We start from the raw sequence: 26,313 nt of genomic DNA on the forward strand, positions 1-26,313 counted from the left end.
GACAAATTTCTGAGACAAGAAAACTAACACAGCCTATAAATCACAAAACTGATAAGCTAATGACATCCGAGAAGGATGCTCCTTGTTGCATTACGCTTTTGCTGGGGAGGAACTGTATTCTTACGCCTCCTCTTCCTCCAGGAGAGCCTAGGTAGCTCTTGAATGCTATCAGAACAGAGTAAAAGAATCAGCACAATAATTAAAACTTTTTTGTCTGAGATGGGTAGTTATCTCTTGCTGCTGCTGCCTTAAACTTCCAGCACGGTATAACCCTGCTAAGAGAAGATGCATACCTCAGTGAAAAGGAAAAAGCACAAATGAAACATTAACAAGCAAGAAAAAAGGAAGTAAATCAGATTTCTGGGTGCGGTAGAGCAAAAGAGACCTGCAGATCATGGGACAACAGACTGAAAATAATGGAAGAAAAAGAAATCCTCGGGTCAAGTTCAGCTGGCCTAGGTCAGCGTAGCCTCAGGGAAGGTACGCTCACTTAGGCCTGGCAGGAATCTGGCTCAGCAACCTGAAAAAAGAAAGGGAAAAACTGAAGAGTCAACAAGAAAAGGCAGATTGAGTAGAAAGACTGATCTAATTCCCTCCTTCTGTGGAGAGGGAAGAAAATTCTTGTCGATGGATCTGAAAGGGTAGAAGAATGGACGACTAAGCAGGAACACAGAGAGCTGGAAGCACAAAGCATAGGAAGCAAAAAGAATTTTAGACAATGGCAGCATTGCCAGGTTGTAAAGAAAGAATTTAAGGGACAAAGAATGAAATGGCAGAGAGAAAAAATATGTGCATTTAAGGTATCTGACTCCCCACTGAAATTACTGCTCCCCGCACATGGCCAACAGAAGCACTTTAATATCATTCCTGATTCACTGTCATCTAGACATTTTTATTCCTCTTACACTACTAAATACCATAAAACTAAGTGTAGGTTAAGATTCCTGGAACGTATATGATTACACTTCTGGATCACTGTGCCACTGTCACACCAGACAGACAGATTTTTCCAGGTGTGATGATCACTTCGTCATCGCTGCAAGGTGAAAAAGATCAAGTCAATGGGCATCCTTGCAGCAATATAGGCAGGGCTGTGGGGTGGTGGTGGCGTATGAAAAGAAAGAACAGCCACAATATGATGAAAATCCTTTTACACTTAAAATACGTCTCAACAGCAGAAATGATTATTTTTGTCAATTCTGCTTGACATCCAAAGCAAAGTTATTAAATAAGCACTGTTTACGAGCTTCTACAAGCACGCACAATATGAATAGATGGAGTGCTAGATGAAAAAACGTATTTACGTAGGCATTATGTAGACATATGCGCCCAACTTATTGTATCTACTACTAGGTGAAGTAAATGATTGAAGACATTCTTTAATTAGGTTTGTAACCCAGTGACTGGAACACTCGTCTACACAGGACAGCCTTATCTCTGTAATTCATGCACTTGAACTCAAATCAATATCTACAGCAGTCAGAGTTTATTTATTTATTTATACATTTTTAAATCGACTGCAGGCCTGCCCAGCAGGTTACACAACATTCCTCTGTTTTGTACATGGTTTGCAGTTTACTTGCTAGGCCAGTATTCTACCTAGGAAAACTTTTACAATATAGGAGATTTATAAATGACCGCTATTAGTTTTGTGTGCTTGACCTCTTTTATTAAACAGAGGGTAACTTCCCAGATTAGCCAGTGACAGAGCTGGGTTAGAAACAGCATACCTGGCCCGCAAAATACAAAGCATCTTACATTTTCCTTTTTGCTTCAACATTACATTGCAACCTTGAGAATCCCAGAGCTCTTTTGGGGTAGGAAAGCTGCCTTTGTCCAGCCAAAGCCAGGCAGCATCCTGGTATACAGCTGTTTTAGGCTACGCATAAGACTAATGATCCTTTTCCCTCTTGTTTTAAACATAAGTGCTGCTCTGAAGCTGAACATGTTTTCCTTACGGAAGCAGTTTACCGGCACAGGGCTATGAAAAGTTCCAGTTCTGAACTCATAGTTCTCACATCAGAAAAGCAGCAAAACATAGTACCTCAAAGCTAAGTAATTGCTCTGGATAGCGTGCAAGCTCAAGACAATAAACATGTAATGACAGAAAATTTAACATGCCTATATAACTAAACTCATTAATAACCTTGTTAACAAAATAACATACTCCCAATTGTAAAATACTGATTATAAATCTCTAATACATAAACACTCTAAACACAGCAGTTATTCACAGTGCATACACCTGTATGCTATATTTATATAGATGCGTGCAGATAACAAAAATACACCCACTACACAAACCACACACAAATAGGCGTAAGTTTACAAGCGAAGATTAGGTGCAAATGAGTATACACAGATTAGGACAATATGTTATGTTGGACGATATCCTGTGCAGACACTGAAAGATACTCACCATTTGCAGAAGATCAGAAGAAACCATCTGCATGCAACACATTGCTGTTGCCAAAGCACAGACAATGGTGGAGATGATATTGAGAGCGCACACACTGAACAACAGGTCCTGTGAAAAGACATGCATCAGAATATCAGCTCTTATCTCAGGGACACAAAGGCCAGGAAATATTTGTAGCAATTTGATAAAAAACACTGCCTGCTGCTATCAGTTGATACTGTCTCAATTAACTGTGCAGAACGCATTCAGCTCGTAATATTTTTTGAAACCAGTCTGCAAAGGGAACAATTACAGAATCAAACACTTTCCCTTCCCACATCTCACAATCCATTGGTATTTCCTCAGAAATAATAGTATTTCAAGTTTTCCAGCTCCCTGAAAAAAAGGCAAATTACTGCTTTCACAGTGGACTCCAAGCTACATTTACCACAAAAAAAAAAGATAGTATGAAACAGATTTCTCATTAAAAGTATATACATATACAGAAATGTTATTGCTTTCAGTAGTTGAAATCTACACTTTGGGGTTGTGTGTTAAGAACTTCAATGGAAACTGTAGCACAAAATAGGGAATTTTATCCTGTACCAGGTCCTCTATGCATCGGAAACATGTTTAGATATGAGAGAAAAGCAGTGACTATGTCTGAGCATCCACCTTGTGGATGGCAATGCTGTTTTTCAAAAAAACCTCAAACATTTTAAACAGAAGACAAAGTATATCTGCTTACTAAGTAGAATAAAAGGAACATTTGAATTGGAACTGAAACGTTTTATGCGAAAGGTATAATTAAAAAAAAAAGAAAAAAAACCCCATCCATCTCTTCCAGTCACTGGATTTTTATTTCCTTTCCCAGCTGCCAGTGAAAAGGAACACCGACCCAGCATGCTGGCGACACTTCAAAACTACTACAGTCCTTCCATGGCAATTGTGTGGCTGCTGTACTGGTGACAATTATGTGGCTCAGTTAGTATTCCCAACAGCCAGTAAAAGTATTTGAGAAAAAGCATCATAGAGAACAGATGAAAACCAAAATAAAAATTGTCAATATACTATGAGGAAAAAAAAACTGTGTAAAGAATGTCCTGTAGGATCCAAGTTTAAGAGAGTGTTTCAGTCACTGCCAGTGCATAAAACAACTTCCATGCTATAAAATCAATGCATTGCTTGCTTTGTTTTGTTCCAACAGTACTGAAGAAATGACAGAAAGATGCAGATTTACTCCTGCTGCTGTAATTGCCTGCTCCTCCAGTGACCTTTCATTCGAAGATGGAAATTCGAGCCTCGGGAATCAGGCAGACATTAAATGGGTCAACAAGTTGTAGTCATTTAATAGCCTGCGCTGAGCTAGATTTGCTCTTGCTGATCTGGGCAGTAGTTTTCTGTCTTCTTGGCCATCTCCTCAGCCAGGGGCATACCGAATCAAGAGCAACACCAGCAAAACACTGGAAGGGCCAATGTCCAACCCATGCACCAAAGGTGATACAAAGGACTCATTCAAATAGGAAGTCATATAGACCCACTCGGAGCATTCAAATGGAGGTAAACGGGCAAGTAAATCCCTAGAGATGCACGAGCTAACAGTGGCACAAAAGGAAATTGAGATTCCGCGTGTTCTGCTTTCCATGGGGAAACCTAGTTGAAGAACACCAAGAGAGAGACAATATCTAGGGAAGAAACAGGACTACTTCCTAGCAGTAAGAAACATAATTCATTGCTTACTTCAGCCATTTTAAATAAAAATACGTAGGTGATCCAAATATAAAACTTAATGCCATTTATGCTAAATAATAACATCTATGGTGTTGTAAATCAGGATCAAAAGTGCCTTTAAGACCCTCATACAACTTACATGCCTCAAGACAGACTCAGCCGTGCTTTTATCACTCAAGACAGATGTTTCTTTGATCTGTTCCTAAAGATCCCAAAGCTTCATCCCACTATTACAATGTTAATTTTTACCATCAGTGTCCTCCTTATGTCAATCCCACAGTTGAAAACCACTGCTCCTCTTCTTCCATAGCTTTTGAGAACAGGCTATTACACAGCAGGCTTGTACACCCTTAAACTATATTATCATCCTCAAAGTCTTTTCCTCCTTTACTGCATGACACATTAACTCCGTTTCCTCCAGTGCTCAACTCAGAGCAATTTCCTAGGCCTCTGATCATTTTCATTCATTTCATTTGCTTTACCTCAAGCGGGTCCACGTTATTCCTCACACGCAAAATCCTAAACTGGGCACAACGGAGGCTTTGCAAATGCCGACTGTAGCATAAGAACTATTTCTTGTGCTTTACAAGCTATCATCATCCTTGCACATCCTGCAGTAATGACTGGGGGTTTTTTGCAACAGTACATCATTGATTTATCTGTTGTTCATCATAACCCTCAGATCCTTTCCTGCAGAATGATGACCCTCTTCATCCTGCTGCTAGGTAAGGCCAAAAGCAACATCATAAAGACAAAACTATTTTTATTGGAGAAAAGCCAAAACTCAAGCTTCATTATCAATTACACTTATCTCACATTTATAGAAAACAAGGAATAAACCAAGTCCCTTTAATACTACATGGATATATAGAGAAAAGGGATCACATTTTTCTCCAATTCCTTCCTTCCTTCCACACTCCAAAGCACAGGGTAAAAACAAGCAGTGCTTCTCATTTTTAGTTATTCCTTCCTTCGCTACCAGTAATCCTAGAAAACTTCTCCAGTGTCAAACAACTTGCTGTAATTTTTATTCATTGCTAACTATTGTAAAACAAGAGACAAAACAAGCTGCCTCTGCGAGCGCCCTGAGCTGCAGCCCCGTCTGAGGCAGTGATCCCCAGCTCTGTGCCGTGGTCTGAGCCCCGTCCTTTGCTGCACACTGGCAGCTGAACTCCCTCTGCTATTCAGCATTACATTTGTTATGTAGGGCAGGGACTCCTGTCCCCAGGAACAATGGCCCTCTTTCCACAGCCTCTTTTTTCCAGGCTAAGCATACAACAGTTAGAGTATTGTTCCCACTGAAAGCTTTTTGAAGACACGAGAATGTTTCAAATGCAGTGATGCAGAGTTTTTATGTATTTCACAAAGATCAATAAAGAGCAGACACCATCAGCCAAAAAATGTAACAAGACAGCAAAACTAAAACAATTTGGAAAAGATGCAAAGTTTAAGTTAGGTTTAAATTTTTAACAGGGAAGGTGATAACCAAGCAATGATTGCTCACCATCACCAGGTATTTCTTAAAGCAAGACTCTATTTTTTTTTTTCCTCCATAAAGTTTGTTTTAACTTAAACAGGAACCAATCCGACACCAACAGGGTTTCCAACAACCAACCCTCTCCTTTGCCCCCCCCCCCAATTAATCAGCCTCAGGCTTTTTACCATTTTCAGGGAATTTTCTCCCTGTGCCCTGCAGAACAAGTAATTAGTAATTCATAGGACAGTAATGTATTCAACTACAGACTGCAAGTGAGCAGCAAAGGGCTTTCAGGATCTAAAACCCTCCACAGCCAAACATTTACCATAAAGACAGCGTAGGCGCCTACGCAGATTCCAGCTGGAACACAAGGACAATTAAGATGTCCTTTTGGAAATATCTGTGACAAAGCAGTAACCACAACAGGAGCAACCTCAGCTCTCAGCAGCCCCTGGCCACAGACAGCTACATTTATAGGGGTCTGAAGGAGTAGGAAATCTATATTAAATATAAAAGCAAAGAGCTTTAGTGACATATTTTTGGTTGATAGCAAGAACCACACTAATCAGAGAACACAACTCATGAATCTGTAACGGTGTGAAATATGACTCTCTGCTCTTCACAAATGGGTGAAGTAATCTTCCCTTATACAGGATTTTTCTGGGTATTTTTCGCCTTTTTAAGATAAAAATCTGATTCTTCGGTAAACCTACACAACAATTAATGCTGTGATAGGCATAAGGTACTATGTAGAATTATTCTTCTGCAGGTTATGTATACAATTTTCTTTCTAAACCTTAACTTACTAATCACAGAGGAAGCAAATCCCTTTAAGAGTGGAAGCGACTGTCAGAACTGCCCAGGGCAAGCCCAGACCAATTCAGGGATATACCCACAGCAGTGAGCTCTGTGAGCTGTTTCTTTGTGGCCAGCTATTTTCCCAACTAGGTCCCTTGGTAAATCTCAAAAGCTACATTTGAATTTAATATTGCTTCATGAAAAAAAGCAAGATTTCATGCTTGTAGTATTCTGTCTTTATTAAGGCTTAATTGTGATCCAATTAATTGTGTCATTTCCTATATAACTGTTTATCACATTTCCCCCTCCCTAATAACAGACACCTTCATTTATACAGTAGTCCCACAAAGAATATTTGTGCATTCTCAAATCTTCTTTGCTCTATGATCCGTATGCCTTACTTAAGGAGGGAATATCAATTTTTTCCTTCTTCTTTTACTGAGTTAAGCTGTTTTCATACTCTCTTGATACTGTTTCAGTGCTACTGCACCTCAAAGTTCTATTACGAGCACATTGAAAACAATACTTTGCAATAAAAAGTTTAAACCCACATATTTTCCAAAATGAACAAAGCAAAAAGTACACAAACCCAAAACTTTATATCTATTGGTAATTTACCACATGTTCAATAGTGCTTGCCGTCTCACAGAAGCCCTCTCACCCTTCTTATGCTTCCTCCTCCATGATAGTCAGTGCCTATGATCCTATAAATTCTTGAAATAAGCATACTCTTACATCCCTGAGAGTTCAAAACTATGGAAGCCTATAGAAAATATTAAAATAGGAGCTGTATTACAAAACCTGAGTATTTTTTTTAAATCAGAATGTTTAATTGACATGTTTTTTTCGTATTTTGTATTATAAAAATAAATTTAGGATATAATTCAGTGAGAACATATGAAAATGCCCATGCAGTAATACACTGAAAAAGCAGTCTGTCCTAAAACGTCATTTTCTTTGTTTTCCCTCAGCCTGCTGGATGATAAGGCAGTGGGATGGTATTAAACTGGAATAAGAAAAAAAATGGTGATTGATTTATCACTTAGATAATTCAACTGTAGAAACAATCATTTAACAAAGCAATTTAGAACAGCTGTTAGCACATGCAATTAACTGACAGAAGCAAAGAAAAACTCACGAAGAAGATAGAATCTAAAATGAAAAATGACAATGGCACGAGTTCCCGATGAGCGATGGGAGAGATGGCAGAACTGGGTCCTTTATAACTAAAGAACACTCACTGCAAATGTCTTCAGCCTTCTGAAATTTTGTCCTTCAAAATGTAATTTTTACATTCTATCACAACAAATATAAAGCAAAACTGGAATACTACTACTTTGCTCAAATGGTGAGCCATATCCATCGAGTTCCTTCATCTTAGAAAACAGTTACACCCAAACTTCTCAGCTGCCTTCCAGAACCAACTGTAGAAAAGCCATATTAATCAACCACGGCTGGAATCCAGCTGTAATACATGCAATAATACATGCATTCAATGTTAACAGCAAAAACTCGATGTAATTTTAGGTCTGGAAGGGAAGTACTACATGACTGACAGCAGCCTGCAGATGAAACCTGGGAAGAACGTGAAAGAACTTTGCTTCTGTAGATACAGTATCTCCAAACTCATAGCTATGAAAAAGCTGTAAGACACATTAACCTCTGGAACGAGAGCGTTTCATCTGGTTCGTACACACTTTAATCATCAAATGCATAAAATGCCAAGTCAAAAACACCGAAAGTTTCTCTGAAACTTCCTTTTGATATGCAACCACCTACCACAAACAACCTTTTGTAAGAGCTAGAAACAAAGCCAAGTTATAATGGTCACACTAAAGGACTTTAGCATAAGCCAAATATAATTATATGCTTCAGGATAATTGTTATTTGGGAAAAAACACTGACGACCTTGCTTAATCTATCTCCTTCTACCAAACTATTGCAGGAGCTCCTTAATTCCTTTAACATATAGGGTTACATAGCACAAACACAGTCCTTCTTAAAGTTCTAATCAAAGCAACAATATTGAACTGGCAACTCTCTTCTTTGAGGCTTTGTGGCTCAACAGGCTGTTTTCCTGTAGAAATAAGCTTAAGAGCCTCCGAGGCTCTTAAGTTCTTTGCACTTTTGAGTGCTTAGTCAAAATAAAAGGAGTAAAATAAGCTCACTGATGTGTAAAAAGAACACTGCAATCAGCAGCTCTGAACACATGGATCTAAACATCCAAACTGTTCAAGGGTTAAACCCCATTTCACTTGTGAAATTCTGCAAAGATGATTTCTCCTTGATCAAGTTCAATTACGGTGGTTCATTTCTTATACTACTGTAACCTGAAAAGAGATAATGAGCAGTAAAGCTTTTTCACCCATGAAATTAGTGTCTGCGTACCTCTTTCATTCAAGAATTCAAGGACAACAATCCTTTTAACTGAAATTATAACTTCAGTTGTTCTAACCGGATATGTCTGAAATACACTACAAAAAACAGCTGCTCTAACACTCAATTCTTTGCTTACAAAGAATCAATTCTGAACCATAGGGGTCTCAAACTCACACTGAACTGTAAATGGAGAAATGGCCAATGCTTCATAAAATAGATTTAAGATATGAAATTACAATATAGTACACTATTTTACACGGGTCTAAAATATTTTAAATAAGCTTCGCACAGCTGCTACTTCAGAAAAATAAACTCAAAAAGGTCTTCTCTGCTTGGATGCAAGCTCACATCTCTCTTACTAACTCAGATGTCTACACTAAACTCAGTACTGGAGATATTTTAGTTGGAGACTCCTGAAAGACTAAGGTTTCATTAAACAACTGGACAAGTGTGTAACAGATTCCAGTCACCCCAACAGGCAGTTTTTCATAAGAGAAGTTCATAATCGCTCATTGCCTAAGCTAGGAAGGAAACATTTGTGAGGAAGGAGCAGACTGTTTGTTATCTAACTGTTACTTAGAACTTCTGAACATAACACTTGTAGCTCAACTATTTAGACTACAAAGCCCATACAGAACTGCTCTATTTTTGATGGTGACACTGAGTGCACAGAATACTTCCAGTTTCACGTTAAGGAACATGAAACAACTCCAGCACTTAAAAACTTGATAGGGAGTTACTTATTCTGCACTGAGCTTTATTCAGTTTTAAGCAGATGAGGTCATTTAGGCAAGTCATTCAGCAAAATTAAATATTTCACATTTGGTCATACAGTGAACCTGAGGAAAGTCTGTTCTCATAATGCTAAAGAATATGTTAGGAGTCGTCCTCTGTTTTGCAAGTGAAAGCGTCTTTTTCTGAATGGAAAAAGCAAGGCTTGGTTATCAGGAAGCTCAGTAACAATAAATCTGGATTCGAAGGAGAGACTCACACAGAAGACTGCAAGAACTGTGAGTTACACAAATCTCTAACAATGATGCTTAGCTTGCAAACTAATGAATGGAATCAGTAACCTGAAAAAGACGTTTATTTACTATTTATATGGTACTTTTATTTTAGCAGCTCCAAACAAAATATGTATGCTGAAAATAGAGGGAGGAATCAGTTTTTCCATAGCCTGTGTAGTCACAAAATTATTCTACAGAAGCATTTTATTTAAAGTAGGAAGGAATTTTTTAAATAGCAAAGTCATAAATTAGCATACCTGACTGCAGGTATTCTGGGCTGTGCAAGCTGTTAAAGTAATTAAAAATGCCCTGGATCATTACTAAGCCAAAGCAGCATAACATTCTCCTCTTACATGCAAATATCAGGCAGTTATAATACATTAAAAACTAATTCCATCTTCTAAATACCTAATACGGACACAGAACTGACCTTTCTGGCAGCAGCTCTTTGGAAAAGCAGGTTAAGTTGATGCTAGTGAAACTGTACCCCAAGTCCATCACGTCTGTAGAAAATCTCTACGTTGTAAAACAGGGCAGACGGATCAGACTTGGGTGCCTGCAGATCTCTATGCCAGTTTATCACATCACACAACTGTGGTATTTTCACTGGAGACGGGCACACAAGACTATGAGTATAACAGCTTATAAACAACACTCCAAACCCATCAATTCACTGTCCTAGAAATGGGGTGAATCCCCAACTCTTACAACAGTGAAATGGCAGATTGTTTTCATCCATTTTACTGTCAAATATAACTTTGTGCTGAAATTTCACTATTCGAATAATCACAGGAATTAGCTGTCATCTCACAGATCACACATTCAGGCAGCTTTTGCAATCAATACTTGTACCTACAGATGTACATATGTGTAATCATAGATATTGTGGTGGTAATTCTTGTGTCCCCATTATGATGTCTGGGTAGTTGACCGTGGTTTGAAAGGAATCAACTAGGCGTTGATTCACAAAAAGGCATAAAGAGATGATTCAGAGCAGAGACGACAAAAGCAAATAAAAAATATTTACCGATTTTTCAAAGTAACCGTAACGAACCCCACTCAATATCACGCACAGCATGATCCTGGCACAACTTAGCATACGCAGGACTGGCAGCCACTGTTAATTTTCCCTTCTCCCGTTTGACTGACTGGGAACAAGATCAGACAGGTGATATGTGCCCAACTGTTCTGTTCGCAACGCAGCTCCCATAGCTGCCACCACCAAAAAAGCACAGACGGCTCAGTGGAAACATGAGATTTTTACCCCATCCGCGGTAAAGAGACTCACAGAATCACCAGGTTGGAAAAGACCCACTGGATCATCGAGTCCAATCATTCCTATCAATCCCTAAACCATGTCCCTCAGCACTTCATCCACCCATCCCTTAAACCCCTTCAGGGATGGTGACTCCCCCCTCCCCGGGCAGCCTGTGCCGGTGTCCGATGACCCTTCCTGTGAAAAACTTATTCCTGATGTCCATCCTGACCCTCCCCTGGCGCAGCTTGAGGCCATTCCCCCTCGTCCCATCACTGGGGAGAAGAGCCCCGCGCCCTCCTCTCCACACCTCCTCTCAGGCAGTTGCAGAGAGCAATGAGGTCTCCGCTCAGCCTCCTCAGGGCTAAACAACCCCAAGGTCCTCCGCCGCTCCTCCTAAGACTTGTTCTCCATCCCCCTCACTAAAGGAGCACGAAACCTAAATACTACTATACACAAAGGTGTCTAACGTGCACGTGCACTCCTGTACTCTACCCTTCCTCTGGCTCCCCAAACAATGAGCACAATTGAGCTTTTGGTAGGTACTAAAACACCTGTTCTGTTCAAGCCACAGTGTATTTGCTAACTGCGATTAAAGAAGGTGAGCCGTATCACTGTCAGTTGTTCACCTAGTGATCTTTTCTCCTTATGGGCCTATTAGGATACTGTTTTTAAAATTTACAGCCAGGAATACAGAACTCTCAAAGGCAAACAGAAAGCAAAAGTAGAATTAAAATTGAAAAAGATTTAAGGAACTTTCTGAAAAAGTAATTTCCCTAAGTACTCTTAAATGAAAAATTCTGAATATACATAATTAAAGCTGCACTCAGATTAGACTCACAGAACTGTGTTTAAATCAGTCCTCTCCTAACGCAAGCAGATACATCAACAATTCCTTTCATAAATGATTGAGGTTTATTTTAAAAGAAATCATATTTCGTACTTCTATTCTGATCTCTGTCTTGGTTAGAAACCTTACTCTGATTTCCAGCATATGTCACTTCTACTCATTTCATAGGCTGACAATGCCCTCAAAGATAAACAGTTCTTTTCTCTCTCATTAAGTTTACTCTACTGAAATATTTCAGGCGAACAACCATATGCTGCCTCAATCTTTATTTTCATAGGATCAGCAAGTCAGCTTTTTCTGTACGATAGGTTCATGGCTTTGAATCTGTCATATTTTGAAGAATGTCTTCCTGAGAAGTTATTTTCCTGCATTACCTTTTCATAACACATTTTGCTGAAAGTGCATCACAGAAACCAGTCCTGAATTTAGCATTCCAAGTAGTAGTTAATTATTATTTTTTGACCAGAAATATCAAGTTATGCATTTTTTCTGCTTACTAAACTCCTACTACCCAGTAGGTTTGTGCTCCCCAGTAGGTTTTCGCTTCCGTAGTCTCCTTTATCATCCTCATTAAAACCTGAGGTAGCGCTCTTACTTAATTTGGGGGTGACATCAAATTGGTTTCATTTTCTATCTGATCCTTATTACTTAGTAGTTGCTTTCCTTTTTTTCTTTTTGTTAACAAAGCCAAAGAACAGGTAGGTATTTATCATGTACCTTTTTAAAGTTCTGAACTTTGAAATTTAGCTTCAAACATGAAAATAATTTAACATTTTCAGGTCCCACGCTAGCATCTAAATCCCTAAGATCCTCATCACACTGAATTTCACTACTTTCCCATATTGTATTATCATTACAATATACTTTTTGAAATTCAGAGCCACAGATGCAGAGTTACTTCTGTTCATCATTGATCATTAAATCAAACCTAAAATGAGCCAGTATCTGCCTCTCAGGCCAGAGTTATTTTCTCTAATTCTTTAATTAATTCTTTTAGCAAGACACCATGTTCGGTGACAACGAACTGAAGAAGCTATGTTGGCAATTACACTCATACAATATAACTCACTCATACAATATTTTTAATATTTGCTCTCTGTTTTTTCTGTGTAGTTGTTAACACAAAATGCTACAGAATTTAAACTTCTTACAATATCGCAGAGCAGTCTGCACATGTTTGCAGCATTACCTTGAAAGAACACTTACTATTTTCTCCCAAAGCAACTTCTATCTGAAATATAGCTAATGCTTTGTGTTAGCAGTATGTGATAAAATACTTCATCATTCTAATACTTTCTGTTTCTTTACCGTCTACTATAACATTACGAAACAAGGCCAACCACCACTTTTGATTCTGGCTTTCGTAAACAGCAACACAAAAGACACCTATTCTTTTACCTTTTAGCATCAGCTATAACCAACTGGAGCTTCTGTTGCTAAAATAACTCCTAACAGAACGGTCACCTATACAAATAAAGATATTGCATGCATAACATAAAACCACTTTCACGCACAGAAGCACTAAATTCTGTTGAATGAAGATTACTATTTTTTTTGCATATAAGAAGTGTACGAACACAGAGAAAATAATCTACTTTTCACCACACACTTCTGTCTTGCTAAGTACTCGCTACTTAAAATGGAAATAAACTCAATTCTCCTTGTAACACACCTTTAGGGTCAGCCTCACAATATTACACTCCTGCAGAGGGTTCAGTTTCAGCGTTTCTCCCAGGTTACTGCAGCCTGATGTTTGATGCTGCATTTCACAGCAAACACAGACACCATCACTGTCAAATTTAATCTGTGGAAGGGAAAAAAAAAAAGATGTCAGAGAAAGTATAAATTACCAGAAATACACTTCCTAAAAATTATATTTACAGTTATTGTGACAGTAATGACTACTAAATGCAAAATGAAAATCTCCACACAGTATCCCCTGAAGCAGAATGTCTTCCATCGGCTTATACAAGCTATAAAACCAGATGCAACACAGAAAGGGAAAAAAATACCAAAGATGACTGTTACCTTTTATGCCTCTTTCTGAAAAAAAAATTGTTTTCCAGGGGGAGATGAAACCAGAGTAAGTCAACTGAATAAACATCAAATCATACCTCATGAGGAAAGGCAAAAAATAATAAAAAAATGTCAGAAAATACATGAAGCATTCATGACCACAAATGTAACTTAACCTTACATATCCATGGAAAAATAATTTCAAAGGAAACCGTGACCTGCACTTGGGAAAAGAGAACGTAGCATGAAGAAATAGTAGAAGACGATGTACAGTTCACCTCATATATATTTTTACTTTGGACAAGGTTTGCTCTCTATATTTCTATGTTCAGTTTATCTTGAATACAATAAGCATTCAATGTTTTTTACATTTCAAAAAACATTATGCATTCTTTCCTTCAAAGACTTGCATTAAAGCATGCCTTGCTAAGAATACTGAACCCCGACTGTTTTCAAAGAGTAAATTAAAGATCTCTATGAGTGATTCTAAAATAAACCCATTCAGCTCAATAAAAATATCCATTATGCTGAGTCTGACATCCTCATGGAAAAAAAAAACAAAGAAATCTCCCAAAACCAAAATAAAAAACGTAGCAATGTTTATTTTTCAGCTTCCTTCCAGTAAGACTTTTTAAAGCCAAAATTCAGGTCCATACACATCTTTACCAAGCCTGTTAACATGGACTGTCACTGCTTTAAATTTTCTCAACTGGGTATTTCTATGCTTTCTCCATTCCCATTTTTGCATGTTATTTAAAGAGCTGACAATGGGAAACACCACCTTACCTCTCCAGGTCACTAGTTGCAATTCAATCCAGATTAGTAATGAGAAAAGTAATTAGTATCACATGGGAGTTCCTTGAACCATGAGCTTAAAAATACCAGATCCCAAGCTTCTATACTCCAGTAAACAGTAGTAAGAATGATACTCGTGAGAAACTACCGTGGCTTTTCACGTAAAGAATAAAAGATTCAATGCACCGTTCAGGCATACTCGTTCAGTCCTGTATTCCTCCCAACAGGGATGGAAGCACAGCGGATGCACAGGGAGAGATGTGATCACCCATTACTTTTACGTTGGGTGGGGGGAATATCCAGACACAAATCTGCAAAAAATTACCTAACGCAAATATGCAATTCCTGTTTCTAATTCAAATTCTCCCTAGGATGCTGCCTGTTTCCTGATCTAAGATAGATAGCAGCTTTCCTTGTAGAATCACCTCACAGAGCCTCATATGTAGAATCATTTCAACAGAGTATCTTCTTACTGCTTAAGACCTTAAAGAATGTTTAAATTGTTCACACAATCTTAATATATGCATATTTACATATGCCTATTTTCTAGTGTCACCCCTATTAGGCTTATCCAGCACTCCCATCTTACGTGCCCGTGACCGGAACAGCAGTTGGAAGGGCAGAAATAAGAGTCCACTGGAAAACCACATAAACTTTAACAGACGAGCTGCAGATGAATGAATGCTTGCCACACACAGTGATGATAGCATGCTCACGGCAGGCTGATATCTCAGTCGGCTTCGGTTCCTGAGACCCTCGACTGCCCTCTAAGCAGTATAGGCAGCACTGGAAATAATTGTCTATAGGAACTCACAGAGAATGGTCATACCCTAAGCCATAGACACTATAAAACAAAGGAAGAAAAAAAAATAATAATAATAGTGTTGTTCATTTCTAATTAGATGCAATCTAATTAATGAAGCTGCTTTGACAATCCCAGACAGCGGGTTTCTTTCAATTCCTGCAATCTTTTAATACTTTCTTTTCAAAACTGAAAGATCTAACTGCACAGTTTATGATCAGATAACCCCAGCTCTTCACATCAACGGAAAACACAAAGCACTAAATGCCACTGGGGAGGTTTTGCTCCTGAACCTCTCTGGAAATGGTGTCAACTATTAGATAAATGCCACAGAGAAAATTCGAAACTTACACTTTGAATTTAGAGTTGTGTCAAATTCAGCGGCCAGAATGCTCCAGCCCACCTGCCATATCGGCATCAGGCATGCAGCAAATCAATACAGCCTTCAGCGGCTAAGAAGACTTTATAACAAGGAAAATGGACTTTAGACAAAGCTATCTACTGCAAGATCATTTATTGCCTGATTCAGGCTGCCCCTGTTCAATGAAAGATAGTCACTGACTCATGATGGAATGTATTTGACATTCCTAATACAAAATACAGATTCCAAGTCTACTTTCAGCTCATGTAATGAACAGATGTCGTGGAAATAAGGCTTAAAAAAGAAATATTTTCTTGGCCAAAATTCCTTGTCTACACGAGATTCTCAATGCAGTCTGAAAGAGGCTCCATAACTTTGCACTGCCCGCTAACTCTCCCTTTAATTCAATTCTTAAAAATAGAATAATTTACATCAAAGTTCCTTCAAAACGCAGGGACATCTTAAAAATCACAGAATAATCAAAAACTTCTAAGATTTGCAACCAGACTGTAAAAGGAAACTCTACTTTTATCTTAACCATACATTCCTGGAGGGCTTTTAACAGTTTGCCCTATTGTGCACCTTTTCCTTCAAATGTTTGTGAACAGACATCTTTGCTAAGTTGTGTTCTTCTAACAGGGAACAGTACAAAGGCTGAGCACAGCATCGATTCCCGCACTCAACAACACAGTAGCTGAAAGCAGGTTTGAGCTCCTGTGCTCCAAAACGCTCATCCCTGTCCTACTGCTGTCTCACACTTGTGCAGACAGCATTTAGAATTCGTATAGCTGCTCTATGACTCAAACACTGTCAAAACTAACTTTTCCTTCTTTGTCTGCTGGTGGTTTATTTTCAGTCCAGCGTACACCTCAAATGCCATTCACTGCGCGGCTTCATAAAAACAGACAGCAGCCCAGAGGGCAGAGCCCCACTGGTACAGAAGGAACCGGGGTGACCCTTCCAGCTGCAGGGTTGGTCTTTGCCAATCTCAGACACAGTAACATCAGCAATGCCTCCAAATCCGCGTTCTTTCTCCTCTCTCTGCTCTATTTAAACCTCTTTTTGGTTGGCAGAGTTCAAGAATAAAACATGATTCACTTCATTCCCTGCACATACGCCTCCATACTCCCCCCCCAACATATTTGTCTTCCACTTTGCGATTTTTACTCATCCTAGTAAACAGAGTCAGTAACCACAGTACAGTTCATGTACTTTCATATTTATGACACTTGAACAGTACACCCTCATCAAAAACATATTTAAGACTTCAAACATCAGGCTGAGCTGCCTATACACATAAATTGTCTTTTAAGTTTATTCCATCTTGCCAAAAAGCAGTACTGTTACTTCAAAAGTGATAAAAACCAATAAAAGATGGCTTTTATGTAGCAGAGGATCAAAAAAGTAAAGGATCCTCCAACAACAAAGAACACAGCAAACTTCAAACTAATTAAGAGCACAATTAAGATGCACACACACATAAAGTCTCTATGTTACAATCTCTATCAGTTCATCAAATGCTGTCAAGGTATTAAACGTGTCTTACCAGATAAGAAATTACTGCTGAGTGCACACACATTCCCACCAAAAAAGGGTAAGTTAAGGATAAACGAAGTGTGTTACTTTGCATTCTACTTCTCCCTATTATAAATCTAAACCCTCTGGTAAAAGCAGTCATAGATTTTACTTTTAAGTCACCTTCAGGGTTTTTTGACAGGGGACATAAAAACAGTGGGACAAAATTTCAAAACCAAACATAGAAGTTCAAAAGTTGAACACAAGGCAGTGAACTGCAAGAAAGCCCCACTGGTATGCTTATGGCAACGAACTTAAGTCAATTATAGCTGCTTATGCAAAGTGAAAGAGGATCCAGTAAGGAATAAAGCTGAGTGGTAGGGAAATAGCAAGAGGAAAAAAAATCAACAGCTGAATAAGAAAAAAATAGTACATATATTTTCGGGGAATGTTAAATATTGTTTTTCAATCTGCACAGAACTGAACGCAGCTACAGCACAAGATGGAATACAAAGAAACTTCAGTTCTGCAACAGGGCTGTGCCATCCACCTCTATGTGAACCTACATTGCTTTGCTTTTCCTTGCTTCATCTATTCCAGCTAAACATAATTCAGGGAAAAGGCATCTTCCTTTATATGTTACTATAACCACAGGCCAATCTCAGCTGTACAACTGAAAAAAAAATTACAAGCAGAGACAGACATTATCACTACTTTTCTGAAAAATAAGCAGCTGTAAATTTGATTAAAACTACAGCATTGATTTTTAAGTGAATAAACAACTTGCAATAAGACAGGTACATCCAGTAACGACTAACGAAGAAATAAAACCTTACTAACAATATCCCATCTTGTGAAGTAATAGGATATAAATTAAAATATACAAATTGCTCTACCGACATATGTGAAGTACAATTTTTAGAGATTAATTTTTTGAAAAAGAAATTCCTAAGACAGAAATGTTTCTCAGACATGCATTAATGAACAGCTTGAGTGTCTAACTGCTCTGTACACATCCTACTCTCACTGACTTAAAGCAGTATCTTGAGGTTTTGGCTGCAGGATCTACAGCTGATCACGGGAAAAAAATCCAATTAAATTTTCATAACAAGCCATTAAAGCTACTGGTATTTTTTTTTTTGTTCCTCAGTGATGTATGTTGCTAAGCTGCAGGATGGTGAGCACAAATACTAAATTACACATTCAAAATGCTAGCATATGGTGAGCACGTTTTTCATAGTCACACAAAGATGTATATTATTTATCTACAATAAATCCCAAGTCTTTAAAATAAGACTCTGGTCTCTCATTCTTTTTCTTCAAACAACTACTCTACACGAGAAATACTTCCAAATTTTAACTCCACAATACAGTAGACACTATTATCACTTTTAAAGCCTCACATCCGGCATGAATAAGTTTGACAGAAATACTACAAGTAAAAAGGAATTTATTTGGAATTTTACTTTTGTACTGTACTGCGTTTCTAATGTACTGGTATATTTTTCTCTGGTACAGTTACCTGGGATGCTAACTACACCTCAAACTGCATGTCAGGAAAAGCTGGATTTTGACTCCTAGAGCTGCACCATTCAAAGTAAATTTGTGTCCAAGAAGGCAATCAAAGGATTTCGAGCTCTCTGGTAATGTACACCCTCCATTCACACAGTGCGGAACTGTACAGATCTGCAATACTGAAGTGAACCATCCAAAGAACTAACATAAAATATAAGCTTAAAACAAGCTTAAGAACCAGTATTTTTCCTTTTTGAGTGAAAAATGGTAATAAAATAATAAAATATGTTCAACATAATCCATTATGAAATTCTGAGTCAAGTCCTGTGCTTAATCCTAAAGCGATGTTGTTCACTACGGCGCATCTCTGCGGAGAGGGGTCAGCAAGAACAGAACTCCAGAAATCCACGTCTGAGCACCTCAATGTGGCCATGGAACACAGTCACATGCAAGCCCCCAACCTGACTGAAAAGATGTGATTTTGAGTAAGGAAAAACTTAAAAATAAGGTCTGGGCAGAAGAAACTGTATTTCTTTGAAACAATTAGCATAGAATCATAGAACTGTTGAGGTTGGAAAAGACCTTTAAGATCAAGTCCAGCTGTAAACCTAGTGCTGCCAAGTCCAGCACCAAACCACATCCACATCTAAGCACCCCAGCCACTCGTCTTTTAAATACCCCCAGGGATGGTGACTCCACCACCTCCCTGGACAGCCTCTGCCAGTGTCTGACAACTCTTTCAGTGACGTAATATTTCCTAATATCCAGTCTAAACCTCCCCTGGCAGAACTTGAGACCGTTTCCTCTTCTTCCAGCTGCACATTATGGTATGACAAACAATCACAACGAAATTAAATTGCCCTCATCTAGTTCAACACCCTATGGCAAAGCTTCTTAGTATTTCATCATGCTCTATAAATTAAAACTAACAGTTCAAACATTTGTTTTCGCTTCTTTTGCCAGCTCAGCATTTCACTAGTCCAAAGGAAATCTTGCACACAGCACCTGTAGGAGAAATGAAAATTCAGGGAAATACAAATGAAACCTAACTGTTGCCTTTTAATTTACTAGCCAAGTACTTCAGAATAATTCAAAACCACTATTTGCAATATTCTTGCTTAAATGACAATCTTCCATTAACTTGGAGAAACAAGCAAAAAAGCCCACCCAAGGGCAAAAAGCCTCCTCACACCCGCAAACCTTCTGCCTGAGCACTGAAAACATCCGCTTGATACCATGTCTCTCCCTCACTGTGAATTGGGACAAGACTACAGAAGACAAACGAGCGAAGAAGGTGAGGAAATTACACAGTTAAAGAACCCAAGACTATTTTCGATTTAGATCAACTGTCGTCCCATGAAAATTCACTGAATCTAGGATATTTTGAAGCAATATTAAATTTCCAAGTAGAAAACATCCCAAACAATTGAAACACAATTTTTTTCCTAATAGCTGAACAAAAACAAAAGCAAAAAATAAAGAAAGAAGTGGAAAAGCAATTCCTCCTGAACCAATTTATTCGTTCTAATTTTCATCAATGATCTAAGAATTCAACTGCACAACTCAGGCACTGCTTACTTTTGTAGCAGCAGTTGTTTTGGTTGTGTTATATAGTCAGGAAAGAATTCATTTTGAGAGACGATTTATTCTTTCTTCCATGCAGATGCGAAGCCATCTTTGTAAGTCTTCATGGGAAGTTCTGACACAAACACAGCTCTGCAGCACAGCTTCAGCTCTCATTCAAAATGAGAGACAGGAACTTTATCAAAAGTTCCACAGGTCAAATATTTTATAGGGAAAGCCCTCCCTTCTTTTCTTTGTGTCCCTGTTGGTTTTCCAGTAAGTCATGTCTCTAGTGACATCAACCACACGGGGAGAGCACAAACACTAAGGAAAGCTAAACAGAATGCCCAAGTTTGTGCCTAACTGCTGGAGCAGCAGGCACACCCCTCTGGAACAGGATGGGTGAGAGGAAAACAGAAAACTGGCTTAAAAGCTGACAAAACAAGGTGAAGGCATACGACAGGTCACACCCACACGGTCTCCCGGTTTGTATTTCTCATGTGCCTTTCAAAATATAACGTCAAAGCATTTTATATTATTTTACCTTTTTGTTTTATTAAATATGTTGTGTGCAAACAGAAGGCTGGAGGGTTTCACTGAACTAAAACCTTAGAACAAAGGAGGAAAACAATGGCTGAATAGAAGAGGTTCACAAGCATTTTGTGGAGTCATCTGTTGGCACTGAAGAGAAAAATGCCTTTTTTCTTTATCATTCAAACTAATGCCCCGGGGTGTGTATGTGCACCTATTCCCAATACTTAACAAATCCTATGATTCATAAACTCATGCAGTTTAAACAGTTTGACTGGTCTACTGACAGCCAAATTATACTAAAAACAGAACTGATGCATATCCGTAAACGTTCTCCAGTACATTTACCTATCTTACAATTTAAATGTCATTTGTTTCCTGAATTTGGGGGTTGGGTGGGAGGAAGAGATAATTTTTTTTTTATTATTTACTGTAAATCAAGATATTTGAGACATGAGTTTAGCACTGTAAACATCTTTATAAGTTAAAGCCAGAATAAATGCTAAAATTTGATTTACATGTGCTTTTTTCATGTGACAGAATCAAAGGTATACTGTCCCTTTTAATAATTTAGAGCATACCCTATCATGATAATTTTTATTATTCTGTATTTTATTTAATGTCAGTAAAGTACATCTGCTTTGGAAATAAAAAAAAAAAAAAAGAAAAAAAGAACTAATTTAGGTTGGCAAATAAGATATTAACATATACCCCCCCAAACATTACTATCAGTAGATCTGTGCAATACACTGGCTCTCTAAGGAGCTATTGGATGAAATCCTGACAAAGTGGAAATCACTGCATTGCTTTGACTTATCCTGTTTAACTGTCATTTGTACCGTGACACTAAGAAGCAAGTGTTTCTAATAGTACAACTAACTTTTTGAGGTGACAAAATACCATAAATACACCAGTACTTCAACTCTCAAACTCCTTCCAATACAATTTTTCATGTTGTAAAGTCTATACAGATGGCTCTACTAAACACACGCTGTTTCGAAAATTAAAGGAATATGTGTATATAAAGCAAACAAATGAAAAATAAAATCCATTTCTCTTCATAAGAGACTTGTTTTTCATTACTCACCAACTGACATCCTTCCAGGGACTTTACCAGCTGAGCGTTCTGACAAGAGAGAATGGAACCAGCCAAGTTCAGCATTACGCACACTGCAGACAGCAGCATGAAAAACGTTATCTGGAAAAAAAACAGTCCATTACTATTCACTGCTAGAGGCAAACAAGGAAAAAAAAAATCATTTACACATTCAAGAACTTCCAGCCTGTCATATAATTAACATTTTATACATTTTAAAGAAGAAAGTATTCTTTACTCTGAGAATCCTGAGTCTCATACTACAAGAGAAAGTTAAATCAAAACTAGCCCTGACTGTCATCTGTTTCCTCCAACCATTTCAACATTTACCATACACTCTACATATTTAGTGGGTTTTATGAATTACTACTATTTACAAATAAGGTTTGGAAAAAGTATTTCTATAATCAAAAGTAGTCTTAAACCAATTTACATCCCTTGTGATGAGGATAAGGGTATCTTAAAGAAGAGTATTGGTGACTCTCACGTATCATGAGTTTGTACAAGTTTGGGATGAAAAAGGGGAATAAAATTCTAGATTTATATAACTTGGTTTACGTGCTTGGTTTTTAAACAATCACAATTTAAGCAGCATCCTCTATATCAACCACCCGTTGTGTTAATTACTCCTTTTGCCTCTTTTCAAAATGCATCAAAACAATCATTAACTTGATTGCATCAGCTTAACTATAATTTTATTGCTTTAAACGTAAAAAAAACTGGCCCAGTGTGGGCAGACAGAAATCTCAATATCTAGGGAACTCATTACACAGGGAACTAGAAAGGCACAAACAGTAAGAGGCCAAGAATAAACACTCAATATGTGGTCACCTCAAATAGTCAGTGGTCACATCGCCGTATAACACTCGTACACCCACTGATTTACCTGAAACCAGCAAGAAATTGTGTTGCATCTCATTCCCGTGTGCATGCCTATCGTTTACAACCTTTCCGGTGACTCTGCTCACAAGACATTATGTTCCATCAATGCATTTGCTACAAATATTTTTGGCAACCTTAAACCGAAAATGGTTGGGTATTTTTTAGTGTTTTTCAAAGGAAAAACAAGAATTTGAGTAGTTTCCCTCTTCACCAACCTAAGACTTACTTAACAGAAAAATTCCCAATTGACACATCTAAGAATTATATTTCCCTTGCATATTTTGAAATAAAACTTTTCAGCCATTTTACAGTTTAACACTCCTGTATTATATGAAAAAGAATATGTGATGAATCCGTGTCACAGTCAAAACTTCTGGAATAAAAGATATACTGCTATCATGTAATAACAGGCAACTCGATAACGTCTGTGTCTCTATATATTGCCACATATGCAGAGAAACACCGATAATAATAGTAGTATATAATCTGCACTAATGGATGCTTTGAAGATTAAATATTTATATATCACCTCATTTTATTATTTCTTAATTTTGTATTTTTAATCATTGTAACCCAAGAGCTTTACGTACTTATTTTTGCTATCATCACCAAAAAATAATATACTTTGTAGTGTGATAGTTGCTAAAACATGAAGCTTTCTAACATATTAAACATTATTTTTAGCATACTTGTTCTAGCTCTTTAAATGCAAGTTAATTTGAACAGATAAGGGAATTTCTACCAAAATTAGGGTATTTCTTTTGATTCACTATTTCTTTTCTTTATTTTTTCCATGTTGCTCACATTTCAGTTGCTGAACTTGTACTGCAAATTTTCCTGGAGTAAATCCACATTATTTGCTATATCATATTCCTTTTTTGAACCACAGGCACATTACCAAAAAAATCACACCTTCAAAGAAGTCCTGGTGGCCTTACAGAAAGGAGTATACTGCCAGGTGTGCAAATGGACATCAAAATTTGAGTAAAAAAAAAAAAGTAAACATTAGACACCTTTTCTCCAACAAGTACAGTTTGCATTTAGAAATTCAGCCAGTTCAGAATCCACCACAGTAACAAAAGGCAAATATCCTTTATGTTCATTGACTTTGGTAGGCTCACAGGAAATGAAAAATACATGGTGTAATGCCAAGGCTGATTAAATCCAGTCCTTTGCTTACATATAATTTCCATATAGAGTCATCAGAACTGTGTAAAGCATTAAACCAAACCCCCTTTTTAGCTTTACTGCTACAACACTGAAGAGTAGTTAATTCTTCATGCTTAAAACACTTCCCTCATTTATTCAGTTGTTCCCTCATTAATCCCTGGCAGAACCGATGCTGCACTTGCTGCTCAAAGGTCCTTTCTCAGCTAATGAAGTCTACAGAGTTCTGAAAGCTCAAAGAAAAGTCTCCTGTGCCGAAAGAACTTTCTGTACCAGCTCTGCTCCAAATGCCTTTCATTACTCACGAACTTTCAGGAAAAGAAGGGCCTGAAACACTTTTTGAAAGCTACCACAAGCACTATTTCCAAAACCAGAGCCCCTCCATAATCTCCACATTAGTAACCAACGACAGAGGTTGTGTTACAGATTGCAGGTGACAGCTTCATATTTTTCTAAGCATCACAGCAGACAACAAAGTTTATAACCCATATCAAGTTCATCAGTCTTTACAGTACTTTCTCCACATCGGCATTCATTAATGATGAAGCTTCTATTGGTGTTTCCAAAGTCATCTGTTGTCAGAGGCAAAGAGAAGAGAGAAGGATCCCGCGCTTTGTCAAAATGGTGTAACAGGCTCTTACAATTCCTGCTCTTCTCTGTGGGTCTGTCTCACGTTCTGTACAGAAACTGAATTTGAAAGTGACAGCCCCCCAATCACGTATCAAACACCAATGTTCTCTTTTGCATTCATCTTCCCAGTTTTGCTATTTTATGTCTCACTTCTCAATGTTGCCGATGAGGCAACACCTAAGCTGGGCTGGGTATGGTAAATTGAAATAAAGGCTTGAACAATAATATTTTCTCTAGGTCTAAATCGAAGTTCTACATTGAATAAGCAGAAATATTTCCTGCTGTGTGGCACAGCATCAGGTTAAAAATTTTAATGCTTTCATGTTAAGAATAATAAATTACATTCTGTTTAATCCTAGAGTATGTAAAAACATTCCATTCTAGTTATTATTAAATTAAATCACACTTCCTGCAGATAAGATTTCTTTTGACTTGGTCTAATGAGTCTATTTAACTTTGCAAGAGAAAGTTAAACCTCGGTATAAACATTGAAATGCATGCAACTACATCTAATTTCAAAGCGAACTGTTTCAGATGAAAACTTCTAAAATCAAACTTGGTGCATGTGATTTTATTGACCATGTTACAGTTCTATTAACTTGTTTTCATTCAAACAAATACTCTAAGTTGACCAATTTCTTATTAGCTGCTTGGTTGTTTGTTCATTTCTGTATTTCTTTATAAAAAATTTCTGTGGAAAAGCCTAACTAGAACTTCCAAAAACACGCTATTAGAGATTATAATAAATGCTATTTGGTGTAGTTTGCCTCTTTCCTACTCTATTTTATTTATTGTTAGAGCAATCAGCTTCAATCAAGAGTCAGCAAGTCGTATCTTCAGAATAATTCTCCGAAGCTGTTGACAACATCACAATGCACAACAAAACGTGGCCCATGTGTTTCTAGTAGGGTTTGCATCACAAAGACTAACACTGATTTAAACACTAGTAGCAGTAATTTAGTTTCCTCCTGTATCATTGTGTAGTATGTGAAACCAATCATAATAAAGTTAAGGATTTGGCAATGCTTCCCAAGCTTTCCAAGAACCCTGGAATCCAAAACGTGACCTTGTCTCTGTACACTATTTGCTTCTATTTGTCCATTCTTTGCTAAGGTGCTGACTGTTGCAACAGGTGAAGAAATTCTGACAAAGCAAAAGGTAAAAGGATTTTGCAGCCGCACTGCACCAGGATGCTTTCCAAAAGGGAGCCCTGAAACCCCCCGCGCTGCTCCAGCATCCATTTGCCACGGGAGGATGAACAGCTATCAGACCAAGGCACTGCCACATCTTTCAGCAAATTCATAGCAAAACACTTACCTTTGCACCAAAGGTTCCTGAACTGAATAGATTTTGTGTGTCTGCTAGAAATCCTGAGCCTACAAAGTGTCTGATTGGGTCCATCTGTGCTGTGCGTGACAAACGCATCACTTTTCCCCACAGCATTTACATGCTGAAATGGTTCCCTCCAGTTCTCTAGGATTCTGCATCTTAACCCTCACTACAAAAGCATCCAGACTTTCAGGGCTTATAATAAATATACAAATA

General features: G+C 37.9%; 1 protein-coding gene across 9 annotated transcripts in view; it reads right to left on the reverse strand.

Moving 5' to 3' along the window:
• ENTREP2 (endosomal transmembrane epsin interactor 2) overlaps positions 1-26,313 on the reverse strand; it is a 102,849-nt gene that overhangs the window by 22,442 nt on the left and 54,094 nt on the right. For all 9 annotated transcript variants that reach the window (XM_054077152.1, XM_054077151.1, XM_054077150.1 and 6 more), the window contains 3 exons: positions 22,081-22,191; positions 13,568-13,699; positions 2,420-2,527 (listed from right to left, as the gene is read on the reverse strand). In XM_054077152.1, coding sequence (XP_053933127.1) covers positions 2,420-2,527; positions 13,568-13,699; positions 22,081-22,191 — 351 coding nt within the window. The remainder of the gene's footprint in view (positions 1-2,419; positions 2,528-13,567; positions 13,700-22,080; positions 22,192-26,313) is intronic.

The sequence above is a fragment of the Cuculus canorus genome, chromosome 12 (genome assembly GCF_017976375.1).
Source record: "Cuculus canorus isolate bCucCan1 chromosome 12, bCucCan1.pri, whole genome shotgun sequence".
NCBI lineage: Eukaryota > Metazoa > Chordata > Aves > Cuculiformes > Cuculidae > Cuculus > Cuculus canorus.